Source organism: Cryptomeria japonica, chromosome 2 (assembly GCF_030272615.1).
Source record: "Cryptomeria japonica chromosome 2, Sugi_1.0, whole genome shotgun sequence".
In the NCBI taxonomy this organism is placed as follows: Eukaryota; Viridiplantae; Streptophyta; class Pinopsida; order Cupressales; family Cupressaceae; genus Cryptomeria; species Cryptomeria japonica.
The window spans coordinates 160,181,772-160,195,496 of record NC_081406.1 but is presented as its reverse complement, the minus strand read 5'-3'; the positions used below and the strand labels follow the sequence as shown (position 1 = coordinate 160,195,496).

Here is a 13,725-nt window from a genome sequence, read left to right as displayed (position 1 = left end):
AGCCCAAAGAGAGTTTGGGTAGTCCTTCCAATCCCATAACTTTGCCTCTCTGCATCTATTTTGAAAAGCATAGAATGCTTTCCAACCTCCCATCATTCTCTTCTTTTCGCAACCTTCCCAACTTAGATTTTTGTTGAAATCAATTCCGAGGTATTTGTAGTTTGCCACTTCTTCAAAAACATTGCCTTCAAAGAATAACTTATGTTGGTTATTCTTTCTTTTGTTGAAGAAAACCATCACTTTCGTCTTGCTAATGTTGACCAGCATACCAACTATTCTACAAAATTGTTCAAGAGAGTGTAAGTGCTCTTGTAAGCCAAGAACAGATCTAGCAATCAAAATAATGTCATCTGCATACAAAAGGAGCCTTATAACAAACTCACTCAACTGAACACCATCCCCATCTTGAAGGTTTAACCATTCTTCAAATTTGTCAATGTATATACCAAAGAGTGTAGGGGACAAAGGGCACCCTTGCTTGACCCCTATATCACTCCTAAAACTTTCAGAGATGCCAATTGAAGTATGTATTTTGACTTTAACCTCCTCATACAACTTATGAACAACTACCCTAAGATGTATAGGAACCTCTATTTCCTCCATTCTTTACCAAAGCTTATCTCTAGGGACCGTGTCAAAAGCTTTTTTGAAATCCACAAAGCAACAAAAAGCTTCCTCATTTTTCTCTCAAACTTTTTCAATTATGTGCCTTAGAGTAATATCATGATCGATTGTGGAATGCTTAGGTCTAAAACCCGCTTGCCCTTTAGCTCGTTTATCACTTTTTTCTGCCCACTTGCTAATTCTGTTTTTTTGTATCATGCTGCCAAATAACTTTGCAAATAAAGGATTTATCATAATGGTTCTATAATTGGAGGGATTATTGACATCACCACTCTTGAAAAGAGGTATTGCTAAGCTGGTTGTCCAATCAGAAGGGAACCCTTGTTGAATGATGCTATTGAAATTTTTTGTGATGTGAGGCGCAAGAATATCTGTACCCCACTTTAGATACTCCGCTTGAAGTTCAACTAAGTCTTTTTCTTTACTAGCGCTTAACTTTTTGATACCTATTTTGATCTCTTGAACCGTGAAAAGCTTAATGGTGGTGTTTTTAGCTTGCCTCTTCCTCGACTGAAGCTCCTTCCAAAAAAGATTGGGGTTCCTTTTTCCAAGAAAGATTAACTCTTCTCTCCTTATGACCATGAAATCAACTTTTTTCTTTCTAAAAATCTGCTTATAAACTTTGATTTTAATACATTTATTATTTGTCTCCTTCAAATTTCTCCTTGCCTTCTTGCATTCTTCATCAAACCAAGCATTGATGGGAAATCAATTTGTTTGCGCTTTTCTATTCTTAGCTCTTTTACATTTAGAGTGCTCCATGGATTATGTTTATAAGCTCATGACTATGAAGCCCATGAATTGGAATGTTCTCCTTCTTGAAAATCTTTTCAAGTGCTATTTGGAAGGTGTTACAATTTTTTTGAGTTAACAAAATTCTGCCCTTTAGAGGAGATTGCGGAATGCACATGAAATTCTTTTCAAGATGCACCTTTTTAGTCCAAGAGAAGCTTAAATAAATTGGTTTATGATCAGAATTTAAATTCCAGAGTTGTTCACCAATCAAAACTTCTTCCATTTTGTCACACAAGCCATGTGAGCAAATGGCATAATATACTACACTTGCACCCTTATAAGTATTACAAGTGAAATTGCCAAACCTCTCCCATCTAACTAAACCATTGCAAATGACTAAATTGAATGACCCACATAAAGTGAGCAACTGCTCCCCAAAAACATTCCAACCTTTATTGTCTTCTGAGACCCTTGTCCACTGATGAATACTTTATTTTGTGAGCCACATGGGATTGCAATCTTCTTCAAAACAGGGAATGTTGGTTTGTTCACTTGCTGTCCTAGCATTAAAATCCCCCACCAAAAGAACTTCACCAATTTGAGAATATTCTGCTATATCCTTTTTTAAAGCTTCAAAAGGATCCTTGTGGTCAAGGCCACTATTCTTGTAAGTTTTTGACACTTGTGGAGCAAAGTAGCATGCTGCAATATGAATGAGATTACCATTTTTTGCGATTTTGAACCAAGTGAATTGTTTATTTGTGTCTTCTCTTTCTAGCTAGATCAAACAACCTTTTTTTTCCTTCACTAAAATCATGATACCCCCATGACCTTTACCATTCCCTGCTGCCTTGTTCCACACCGACATCTTCAAATATCCTTCGAACATAGGTGTCTTGCACCCTTCATGCTCATGAGTTTCAATGAGACAAATAATGTATCAATCTTCCACAATAGGCCCTAACCTAGGTCCACATCTCCACGGGTAACCTCTACAATTCCAACAAACTAAACTTAGGGAAACTTGGGTAGGACTTGATTGCTATTTGTGTTGACATGTAAGGCTCAAAGATGAGTCTAGCTCCTCATTAGACCATACTAAATTTGCTGGTACACTTTCTACTAAACAATTTGTTGCCACTTCCTTACTACAAACTTGATGTTCTACTTTGAAATGAGGCCCAAAAGAGGCAATAATTGCTTTGCCTTTGTATAGCAATGCTTTTTTGCCGTCATCTCTAGTTGCTCTAACTATTGACATTTACACCCTCCTCTCTTCTAGTTGCCTGATAGTTAAATCTTCATCTAAAGAAAAGCGAGAGCCCCTTAGAAGTTGTTTCTTATTTAGAAGGATTTGCTTGTCTCGTAGGTTTGACAAGATGATTCTAATGGGTCTTGCTCTTTCAGCACTAAGCTTACCCACTCTCCATGCCTGGCATATTCGCCCTTGCCAACTCAACTCGTCTTTCAAGAAATCGCTAACCAGCTCAAGAGTACGTTCATTTCTTCCATAGTCCTTCACCCCTTTAATGATTAAGTTTGCTGCTCTAACTTGCCTTTCTTTGGCTTCTTTGTCTTGCATATTGTCAACCCGAGTGTTTGCATCTACTACTTTATTATCGGAATTGCTAATAATTTGTGACCAAGATTTGGTATTTTTATTGGTATCACCTCCTTCCTTACCTCCTTTTATTGCCTTGCCTACACTTTCTTCCACTTCATGGGTGTTAGTTTGGTCAATTGATTTTCCTGCATCCTGAGGTGATTCACAGTTCAACATATCTTTACTTTTCGATACAGATTCTTTCATGGCTTGCCAAGCAACCTTCATGCCTTGCCATTCTCTTACCAACCAAAAGAGCCTCTTGCAACAATGTTAATTGCTCTTTTAAAAACAAAGCTAATTGATTTTTTAAAAACTTATTACTTTCTGCCAACGTTTGGTTTGCAACTGCTAAAGCATTGATTTTGAGGTCTCTTTCCTACCCTTTGCATTCTAAAACCTCCAACCTCCTCTTGGCCCTTAATAGTTCTTGCACATATAGATCAGATGACCAAGTGAGAGGAGTGGAAGAGGGGCTGTAAAAGGCAGAATCATCAATGCCCTTGTTACCTTTGGACTCATTGATATGGCCTCTTCGTACGAGAGAGTGAACAAAATATTGCTTAGTATGAAGGGCTCGAATGTTTTGCCCTTGCTTTGACTGTTCCCATTTTAGATGAGCACGTCTACACCTTAAAATACCCCGAAACTGTTTAGCATTGACCCAAGCTCATTTCCCTGCCTTGACCACATAAGCAATTTTCACTTGATCTAAGAGGTTTGTTTCCATGCTGGAGAGATTTTGTATGTTTTGCATGTTTCACATGTGTGAGGGTGATAGTGTTTCCATTGCCATGAGAGAAAAAGTAAAAGAAACAAGAGAAAGACTAAGGCAAAATACCTATCTGTCTATCAGAGACAACTAATAAAAAAACTATTGTGCAGAGCAACAATGGAGCCCATTGCCATAACCAAGAAGTAAACTTGCCTAACTAAAATAAAATATTTTTTTAAGGCACTTCCCCTCAATTTTTTTCCCCAAGAACTCAATGAGTGATGCTACCAAAATTGTGACATAAAGACCTCACAATTTTATCAAACTTACCTTTACTTGATTCGCCACATTTAAACCTATGGACACAAGTTAAACTATCATGTGATGTACAAAGTTATTTTAAAAATAAGATTGGAAATTCTAAAATGGACAAGAAATAGGGAACAACTTAAATCACACACACTAAGCTTATACTTCTAGGCTTAAAAGTGTTGTATATTCAGAGTTGACTAACATTCTCTAGCCTTAATATGTTGCTTAGTGTGTGTGGTTTAAGGCTGGCCATAGAATATTCACCTTTTATGTGGGTCTAAAAAATATCACCTCAATGTATAGTCCTCCTCATGTTTGTCCTAAGTAGGTGAAAAAAACCCATGTACAAGACTCAAGCATATTATTTGCATATTTAATATTTTTAAATATACCTACATCACCTTGCGTGGATCAAATTCATGTAAAATGATGTCCTGTAGAAAAAATAGCTTATCAATTATATTTTAAAAATGAGGGTTTCTAAGTTTATTTGCACTAAGAGTATTTCATGAAATTTGTGATTGGTGTGGTTAACATTTTCATTGTTGGATAATGATTCTAATTATCCCTAGCATGGAACATCTTACTTGGTTTTAGACATATTGATATATCTCATTTTGATGCTTCTCATGAAAGGAAACCTTTATCTCGGTTAGACACTTATTCAATGGATACTTGATACACCCACACTCTTTTGGACAAGATTTTGCATCTTTGTTGTACACAAATTATAGTAATCTTTATTTGTGCATAAGGATGACTTGTAATTAACTATTTACTATGTATATGTTTTGTTTTTACGAATTAGTCATATGTGGATCTATGTGTGGATAACACATTTTATATGATGATCAATTTTACAAATGCAAAATTTCACCTTGTGGTAACTTATTTATTTTTCAACATAGATGCACATAATTTTAAAGCTGGACTCTTGCTTCATCAATCTAATCAATTTATTCAATTTATTCAACCCAATATTGCTATAAGGATGTAACCCAAGGTCTAATAATAAGGAATAATAATTAGAAGTATAAATTTAAGGAGTTCTTAGTTACCACTTCTTAAACTCCATTATTCCTCTAGAATCACAAATATGTTGTTGATAATGAAGTTACTAATTCCAAGGAAATTTAAGCTATCGAACCTTCCCCCCCGCCAACATTTTCATCCCCATAAATCAACATTAGAAAGAAGCTAAATGAAGACAATACACCTCATTTTTGTGATCTATAAAATGCATAAGATCCAAGATTTATAAGCATAATAAAATCACAAGACATTCTACTTATTTATGCTTGAAATTGAAGAAATACATACCATATTTGATTGATAAAGTAAGAGTCAAGCTTAAGGAAAATGCACTCACATTACAAGAAAAATAAGTTGTGATACATTGAGATACTTGTCCAAAGCATGATTGAAATTGTGCACATCTAACAGAAGGTCAAAGTTTCTACATTGATCTACTGATCCCAGCCAAGCACATGGATTCTATTAATCCCATGTTAATATCATACTAGCATAAAAAACATATCAACTTAGTCCAAAGAATTTTATCTAGTTAAATATCTTGTAGTGAATGTGAAAATTGAAAGTATAAATAACTATCAATTATTTAATAGTAGATTCATGTAGCTTTCCAATTTGACATGTACCATATCACAAATGAAATATATTGAATCATGGCAAAGGATTTCGCTTTAATGAATAAGGCAATTTGATAACCCATATATGTCAATGCAAACCAAGGATTTTAAGACATTGGCTAGAATTTTCTTAATGAAAAATCTAAGCATGATATTACAATCTTTAGATTTTAGAGGAAACTTGTTCTAAGATTAAAATAGATTCCTCTCATTGTTATTAAAAAGAGATTGTTATTAGTACCCTTTTTGTTGACATCATTATCCTTATCACCAAACATTTCATCAACACACCAACCCTTTTATTGACCCGTCATCTATTCCATCAACTCTTCCATTGATAGTCATCCCTATCACCAAAAAATTCTTTGACCCTATCATCCATACTACTAATCTTTAGCATCCTCAACTAAATTCATCACCCAAACCCATAAAATAAGACAACTATCATCACCTCCATGGAAATCCAAAATAATATTCCCCTAAGGTATTATAACATGGTTGATCTCAAGAAAACTATCTAATCACCTAAAGTCATAGCACCCAAAATTTTTAAATCCCATCATTTTAAATTCCAAAGTCAATTAAATCCATTTAGATAAAAAATACACCAATCATGAATGTTTCATTTGTGATCCAAATACCTAGAGTTCAAATATGCATATTCATAAATCTTAGAATCCTAGGTTCATGTGGATCCATCTAGGGAGAAAATCTGAAGCTAAAAGTGAGTGGTCCACAAACCAAAAGTCTAGAACACTAAAATTTAGTTTGATCTTAAAATTAAGTAATCGCAAAGACAATAACTAAAATATCTAAGAAAAAATCTGATAAGACAAAACATAAAATCTACCAAAGTCCCAAAAATATCTCATTATGATTACCCTATCAAAACTCCAAAGGCACAATGTCAAAGAGCCTAGAAATTCAAAATCCCCTTATTCAATAAGTCAATAAATGATTACAATCCAAAAGCTACAATTAGATCTAATAAAAAATAAAATATCACAATGTGACATAGTGTGTGAAATTGTTGGTTCTATTTCTATTTGGACATTTACTCATGCTTCCATCATCCCATCTCACCATTCACCCATTTTAGAAAATCAACTCCATAATTTAATGTACCTCCATCACCACATCAATTTCATCTAACTTCTCACATAATCATTATATGCCATTCATCCAACTTGCCCCCACTCCTTTTTCTCTTGACAACATTCTGTATTATAGGGGCTACAATGTTATCATATTAATATATTTACATTTCATGAAATCCCACTTAATAATCAATAAATTTCATAATGGCATCCACCTTAAGTGCATTATCAATATCATGGTTTACATAAACCAATTATTAGCATGAGATGCTAAATTAACTTATAGTGGAAAGATGCACTTGAATCCAAAAAATATAAAAAATAAAAAAATAAAAAATTATGAAATTAAACAAAAACGAAAAACATTAAAGAGAAAAGTTAGGCCAATTGTAGACATTATATATAATTAACCATTTGTGTGTGCCCTAAACTTACAATAAGGCTTCTTCAACTTGCTGATGTCTCATGCACCCTTTGCTTCCATTAGGTAGTCATCCATAATACACCATCATATCATTTCAATCCATAACATCTACATCTTAATGCTAGCACATGTATTCTCATCTTACTTTTGACCTTGATTAGGATTATGGATAAAGTCTTGAAACATGATTTTTTAGAAACTATTCGATATATCTTATCTTTTGTAGTATAATTCTCTAGTATCTTAATTTAGATCATTTTTAATGATAAGTTTAGAACAATACCACAAATGGCACATGATGAAATGGAGCATATCATTCCTATGGAACATAGTCTTTTCGAGCCACATCCTTTCATTAAAATTTATACTATAGAAAATTCAATATGAGTTTGTAAAAACCTTTGAAAATTAGAAAAAAGATTCACCAAAATCAATGAGATATACACTACCCAAATCACCTCCTAAAATAATATATAAAATCACCTTGTTTTTTGACTTTGTAATGCCAAGAGCATGTTTTTGATACACTTGTAATGAAATAAATTTAATAATTAAATAATAAACTAGGATATATAGTGCAAACACTTCATAATAGTAATCCACATTAAGGGGGCAAACTTCTAAAAGTCTCCAGGAAGAACACAATTCACAATACAATAATAAAATAAAAGTCACTACCTCCTATATTTATGTTAATTATGTCTTAGATATCACCCATGCCAATTTAGATAAAAAAATACAACACTTATGACCTAATTATCAAAATTAAAATATAATGATGATCATATAACTTACTTAAGAGTTAAGATAGGCACAAGGTGACTACTGATAACCTAATATACACCATAGGATCATGGGCATAAAAAAATCATATATGAATGTTAAAATGAATACAAACAATGACAAATATCTTGCCCCTTGTGTTTTAGAGAAAGCTAAATATATTATAAATATAAAATGTTATCAACTAAATCTAATATATGCCCAACATAGGTACTGATAAAAATGAGACCTTTGAAACTTGCTACTTAAAAATATGTTTTGCTAAAAGGTGATTTCATTTATAAAATATATGAGATGATGTTAAAATGCATCAAGTTATATAAATCTCATGGAGGTCATCAATAGATTTTTGTTTGGCCCTTTGTAGAAACAAATACAACTCTTAACATCTTAAGGGTAGCATACTAGTACCACACATTGTTTAAAGATGTAGTTACGATGGTGAGAAGTTTTGATTCATGTCAATTTTTTTAGGAAAAAGCAAGCTTGTTAGTGGTTTTCTTCTTATCCCTATCATCATCAAAACACCATTTCAACAGTAGTGAAATGCATTTTATAATTGAGACCTCAAAAATGCTAATTTTCATGATAATATATTTGGACTGTTGTTTCTTGTGCTTGGCAAACTTGTACTCATTTGTGTATTTTGGCTTTGTAAAATTTGAAGAATAAAATATTATTTTAGAGTGCAAAATATCTAAGGCCTACGAGGCTTGTGCAAGATAGACCTAAAGTATTTTAAAACAGATTTAAGATGGGAACTCATGTTTTAGAATGCAATTCTCTTCATCCCTAAGCTCTAAAAGGACCATAAAAAGCATTGTGAAATAGAGTGAGTGTTTACCTTAAAATCTACATTATTATAATTTGATATCTATGGGGCCTATTATTGACAAACTTAAGTTTTTTTTCACTTAACTAGTTAGATCTTGAGTCATAATGCTTTCATGTTTAGGATAAAAATTAGACTCCTATCTCCCTATGCATTATAGTTGAGTAGTATTTTCACGTCTGGTGATGTCATTGTTTCAAGTTTGTACATGTTATATTAGTAAACTTATAGAGATGAAGATAAGTCAAAAGTGGGCATATTGTAGGTTAGTGATGAAATTGGTGGGGTTGTTTATGTTATGTTAGTGAACTTGTAAAGATGAAGATAAATCAAAAGTGGACATATTGTAGGGTAGTGATGAGTTGCATGTGTTTCTTAGTTTGGTTTAGAGGACTATCATGTAGAATCATTGGTACGTGCATTTAACATTGCATGTTTTATATTTAGTTAAGGTTATGAAAACTACTAAAAAACTTTAAGCATTTTTGTTAGTGATGGAGAACGTATTTTTCATAAAAAAGTTTTAACCAATTACAAACCACTTTACATCATGTTTATTAATATTTGTACATGCTTAAGTGTTAAGTAAGGACTTTATTATTGTATTGTGAATGGTTGAATTTTTATGCAATAGCAAAGAAGATACCCTACTAGAGTTTTTCCCCAATAAAATACTATGTAATGCGTATTTGTTTATTTAATTCTCTTATTTACTGCACATTCCATGTACATTATTCCTATTATAATTATCAATCTTGTTGTTTCTTCAAAATATAAATAGTGTCTATATACCTTTGGTCTTTTGGTAAAGTCTAATAATTTTAAATGAGTCCTTGCTGAATACAAAAATAAAAAATAGAAATTATGCTACAAATTATACCAATAGATATCCTTATAGATATCTTTGACAATACCAACCTAAAACAACGTAACTATATGATCTTAAAAAATTGATACAAAACCCTTAAAAAATATTATTAATCAAATATATTATTTTTAGCTTACCGTCCCTTCTCAAGCATGTTAACATGTTGGTTTGAGGTTATCTCCGTTATTTAAGCATAGATTCCTGGTTGGAAAACCTGAAGTTTTATATCTCATTCAAAATGACTCTATAACGAATTCTTTTCCTAATTTAGCGTTTCTTTTAAAGCCAGTGAATTTCAGCATATTATGGTTACAACAGAACACAGCTTGATTTTAACACCCACGTTGATGGCAGCTTAAGATTCCTTGCTGAGAAGAGATAAAAGGGCAAGAAAGTGTGGCAGTGACCAGAAAACAGCAGCTTACTTTTTCACAGTCAAACAAAAAATTAAATTTGTTCACTTCAACTAAAATATCCTGCAAAAACTGGATCAAATCCATAGCTCCAATGTTCAATAACCACAGTTTGATGTTTCTGGTTCTGCATTTCATCGTCATTTGCATTGCAGCAGATGAATTTCATCCTCCTGAAACTCTTTCAATCAGTTTTGCAAGCCGATTTCATAAAACCAATTGGAGATCCAGAGCATTATCTCATGGTGATGCTGTAACTGTCTTTAATGTAGAAATGTATGGCGCAGTGGGTGATGGCATTTATGACAATACACAGGTTATTTCTACATTATTTGAAGTATTATTTCTCCTTTTACAAAACTATGCAATAGAAAACTAAAGATAGATCAGATAAAAAACTATCATACTGCGTAAACATCAGTTTATTCTGCAAAACAGAAAAGTATAGAGCACATTTGTTTTTCATTCATGAGCTATTAATCTTGTTAGTTTTAGAGAACCTTATAATGCGCCTTTTCAATAACTACCTAACTACCTTTATGCATTGGGAAACCGTTACCTATATTTCCTCTTTGGGCTTTTATAGCAGTTTAATTAGTTTCATTATTACATTCCTGGTGTTTTTAGAATACAATCTTTTTAATTGGAATTTGGGTTTTGTAGGCATTTGAAAGAGCATGGAATGCAGCCTGTGTGGCACCAAAGGCAGTTTTGCTGGTGCCCAGAAAAAAGATATTTCTGGTTAATAATCTAGTTTTCCAGGGACCATGTTCACCTGGCTTCGCTTTTCAGGTATAAAGAAATGTATTACAGATAGTGATTTTATGGATTGGGACTATATTGTTTATTAAATTACAATCATGGGAAATTGCATTTGCAGGTGGAAGGAACTATAGCTGCCCCTAAAGATCCAGCAAAATGGAATAAAAAAGATATATGGTTGACATTTCAGCAACTTCAGAGCTTTCAGATAAATGGTTCTGGCACCATTAATGCAGATGGAAGTGCTTGGTGGGAGGGTTGCAGGGAGGAAATACATACAGATTTTGTATGTACTGGTCAATTCCTTTTTTCCTAATTGTAATGCATTTGGGTACGTCAGAAAGACAATTGGGTATTTGAGAATTCTCATGTTTGTTTGTTTTTCTGCAGGTTTCTTGTAAATTTTCTCAGAGACCAGTGGTATCCTATTCTTTTCTTCTCTGCTCTGTTATTATTTGTTTAAGCATAAGGACAAGCCTGATAGAATTCTGACCATTTTTATGCTTCTGCATAGGCCGTCCATTTTGGTAATTGCAGCAGGGTAACTGTCACCGGATTGACAATAACAAATAGTCCAAACTTCCATTTAACTTTCAATGATTGCGAAGCTGTGAAAATCCGGGCCCTCATAATTTTCTCACCGGAATACAGTCCCAACACTGATGGAATTGATATCGGAACTTCTAAACACTTTGATGTACGCCACTGCATTGTCAGCACAGGTATATAAGATTACTTCTTTTCAGGTTCGAATGGGAAGAAGAATATATAATTTTCTTCTTTTGTGGGGTTTAAATCTTGGAATTTTTTAAAGGAGGGTTTTATATCAAATTTACAGAATTCGTTTAGCGATTCTATACGAGACCACAGTTTTATGTTTGAAATTTCTTTTGATCACAATTAAAGATCTATTCTGTTAAATTTGTTAAGACATTATGTAAGTCTCATTCTTTATAGTATTGAACCTTCCACTTAACAAATCTTAATTTTTGATGAACTGACTCAAATTGGAATTAATCTTTGATTTTTTAAAAGAGGGTTTTATATCAAATTTGCAAAATTGTTTAGTTATTCTATACAAGAGCAACAGTCTTAGGTTTGAAACTTCTTGAGTTCAATATTAAAGATTGGAGGTATCTTTATAGACAAACTCCTAGTTTCATTCTTTATAATATCAAACCTTTTACTTAACAAATTTTAATATTTGATGAACTGATTCAAAATCTTTAAATTTTTATTCTTGAATCTTTAATGAAAATTGGTGCAGGTGATGATTGCATGGCTCTTGGCAATGGGTCTTCACATATTTTGATCAAGAACCTCACATGCGGTCCAGGTCATGGAATCAGGTGTTACATTGCTTCTGCTCTTCTTTGATTGTTCATCAAATCTATTTATTAATGTTTTTTCTGTTTGCTAATGTCATACCCTACCATATGTTTACCTTTAGCATTGGAAGCCTGGGGAAATTTAACTCATCAGCCATGGTGTCCACAATTCACATAGATGGTGCCAGGATGACAGGAACCCAAAATGGGGTGAGAATCAAAACATGGCAGGTACCCTAGTTCAGAAAATTAAATCTTGTATCACAATTTTTTGTATCTGCAGTAATAGAAATGAAAAATTTGGACATTTTAATTTTAACCATCCTTCATTCTAAAATGTAGTAAAACTCACTGTTCCACCGTTGCAGTTTTATGATAAACCTATAGAAACAGGTAATAAACTGTTAATGGTGACTGTGAATATGGGTGTATAACAGGGTGGTTCAGGGATGGTAAAGGATATACAATTCAAAAATGTTGAAATGATAAATGTGAACAATCCAATTATAATTGATCAATACTACTGCGCAGATACACCCAATCTTTGTCGAAACCAGGTAACTCCAAAATCTCATAATTTTTTTTTTTCCTCTACAGAGTTATTTGAAAGCTCTGAATCAATGACTGTATTATATTTGCAGACCTCTGCTGTTCAAATAAATGGGGTAACGTTCATAAATATTACTGGCACATCAGCATCACAAGTAGCAGTGAAATTTGCATGTAGTGACACCATAGCTTGTGGAGGTATATTGATGAAAGATATATCTTTGAAGTTGAGTTCAGGAGGCCAAGCTTCATCTTTTTGTGAAAATGCACACGGAATAACAAGAGGAGACATCTTCCCTCCAAGCTGCCTCAAAAATTAAAATTGATTTTCTTCCCTGATATTTATTTATTTTTCTGAGCTTCCATTATGATCTTTTCTACATGACAAACTCTAATTGGAATTGTGAATGACGAGTTGGAGACAACGAGAGTACAGGTCTTAGAATCATGGGAAAACTGAAAAAATTCTTAAATGTTGCAAAACATTCTCTTTTCTGTATCATATTTTTAAATGAGGATAAAGAGATCAGAAGCTTCTTTTTGGCTTTGCAACTTTTTGAGTGCAGTTGTAGAACTTTCTTGCATCTCAAGAAGAGAGGATTTTTTTATTTTTTATTTTTTATTTTTTTCAGTGGAGGTTATCATTGAATAATTGTTTGAAATCAATTAATATATATATAACTTTTAATTATTATTTAAATAAAAAATTAATCATTATTACAAAATATAGCTTATATGTGCTTCCTCAAAAATTAAACTTATTATTTAAGAACTTAATTTTTATTTTTTATTTTTTGAAAAAAGGTGGTAGTGTCACTTAATATATTTTATTTATATATATATTTCTTTTACAAAAGCTGATTCAAAGAGCTCCCAAGAAAATAAGAAACATCACGAGAGGTTGTGAAGTCCGAACCAAAACATCACATAGTAGTCCACAATCCGTCTCACTTATACATTTATCCAACTTATGCATTTCTATATGTATTTTGTATGTTTGTTTAAAATATATTAATAGTCATTTTTAATCG

The 13,725-nt window shown here is 32.7% G+C and overlaps 1 protein-coding gene across 1 annotated transcript; it reads left to right on the top strand.

Moving 5' to 3' along the window:
• Positions 1 to 9,854: 9,854 nt before the first annotated feature.
• Positions 9,855 to 13,279, top strand: LOC131070549 (polygalacturonase). The gene is made up of 9 exons (XM_058006113.2): positions 9,855 to 10,371; positions 10,719 to 10,847; positions 10,936 to 11,103; positions 11,208 to 11,237; positions 11,332 to 11,539; positions 12,085 to 12,166; positions 12,268 to 12,376; positions 12,583 to 12,702; positions 12,787 to 13,279. The coding sequence occupies exons 1-9, from the start codon at positions 10,150 to 10,152 to the stop codon at positions 13,012 to 13,014; spliced, it is 1,296 nt and encodes a 431-aa protein (XP_057862096.2). The 5' UTR covers positions 9,855 to 10,149; the 3' UTR covers positions 13,015 to 13,279.
• Positions 13,280 to 13,725: the final 446 nt, after the last annotated feature.

Bases quoted from the DNA above. Each gene is read 5' to 3' on its own strand.
- LOC131070549 (XM_058006113.2), top strand. From the start codon at position 10,150: ATGTTCAATAACCACAGTTTGATGTTTCTGGTTCTGCATTTCATCGTC. The intron at 10,372-10,718 runs GTTATTTCTACA...TGGGTTTTGTAG, and splicing joins GCATTTATGACAATACACAG to GCATTTGAAAGAGCATGGAA. The intron at 11,238-11,331 runs GTATCCTATTCT...GCTTCTGCATAG, and splicing joins AATTTTCTCAGAGACCAGTG to GCCGTCCATTTTGGTAATTG.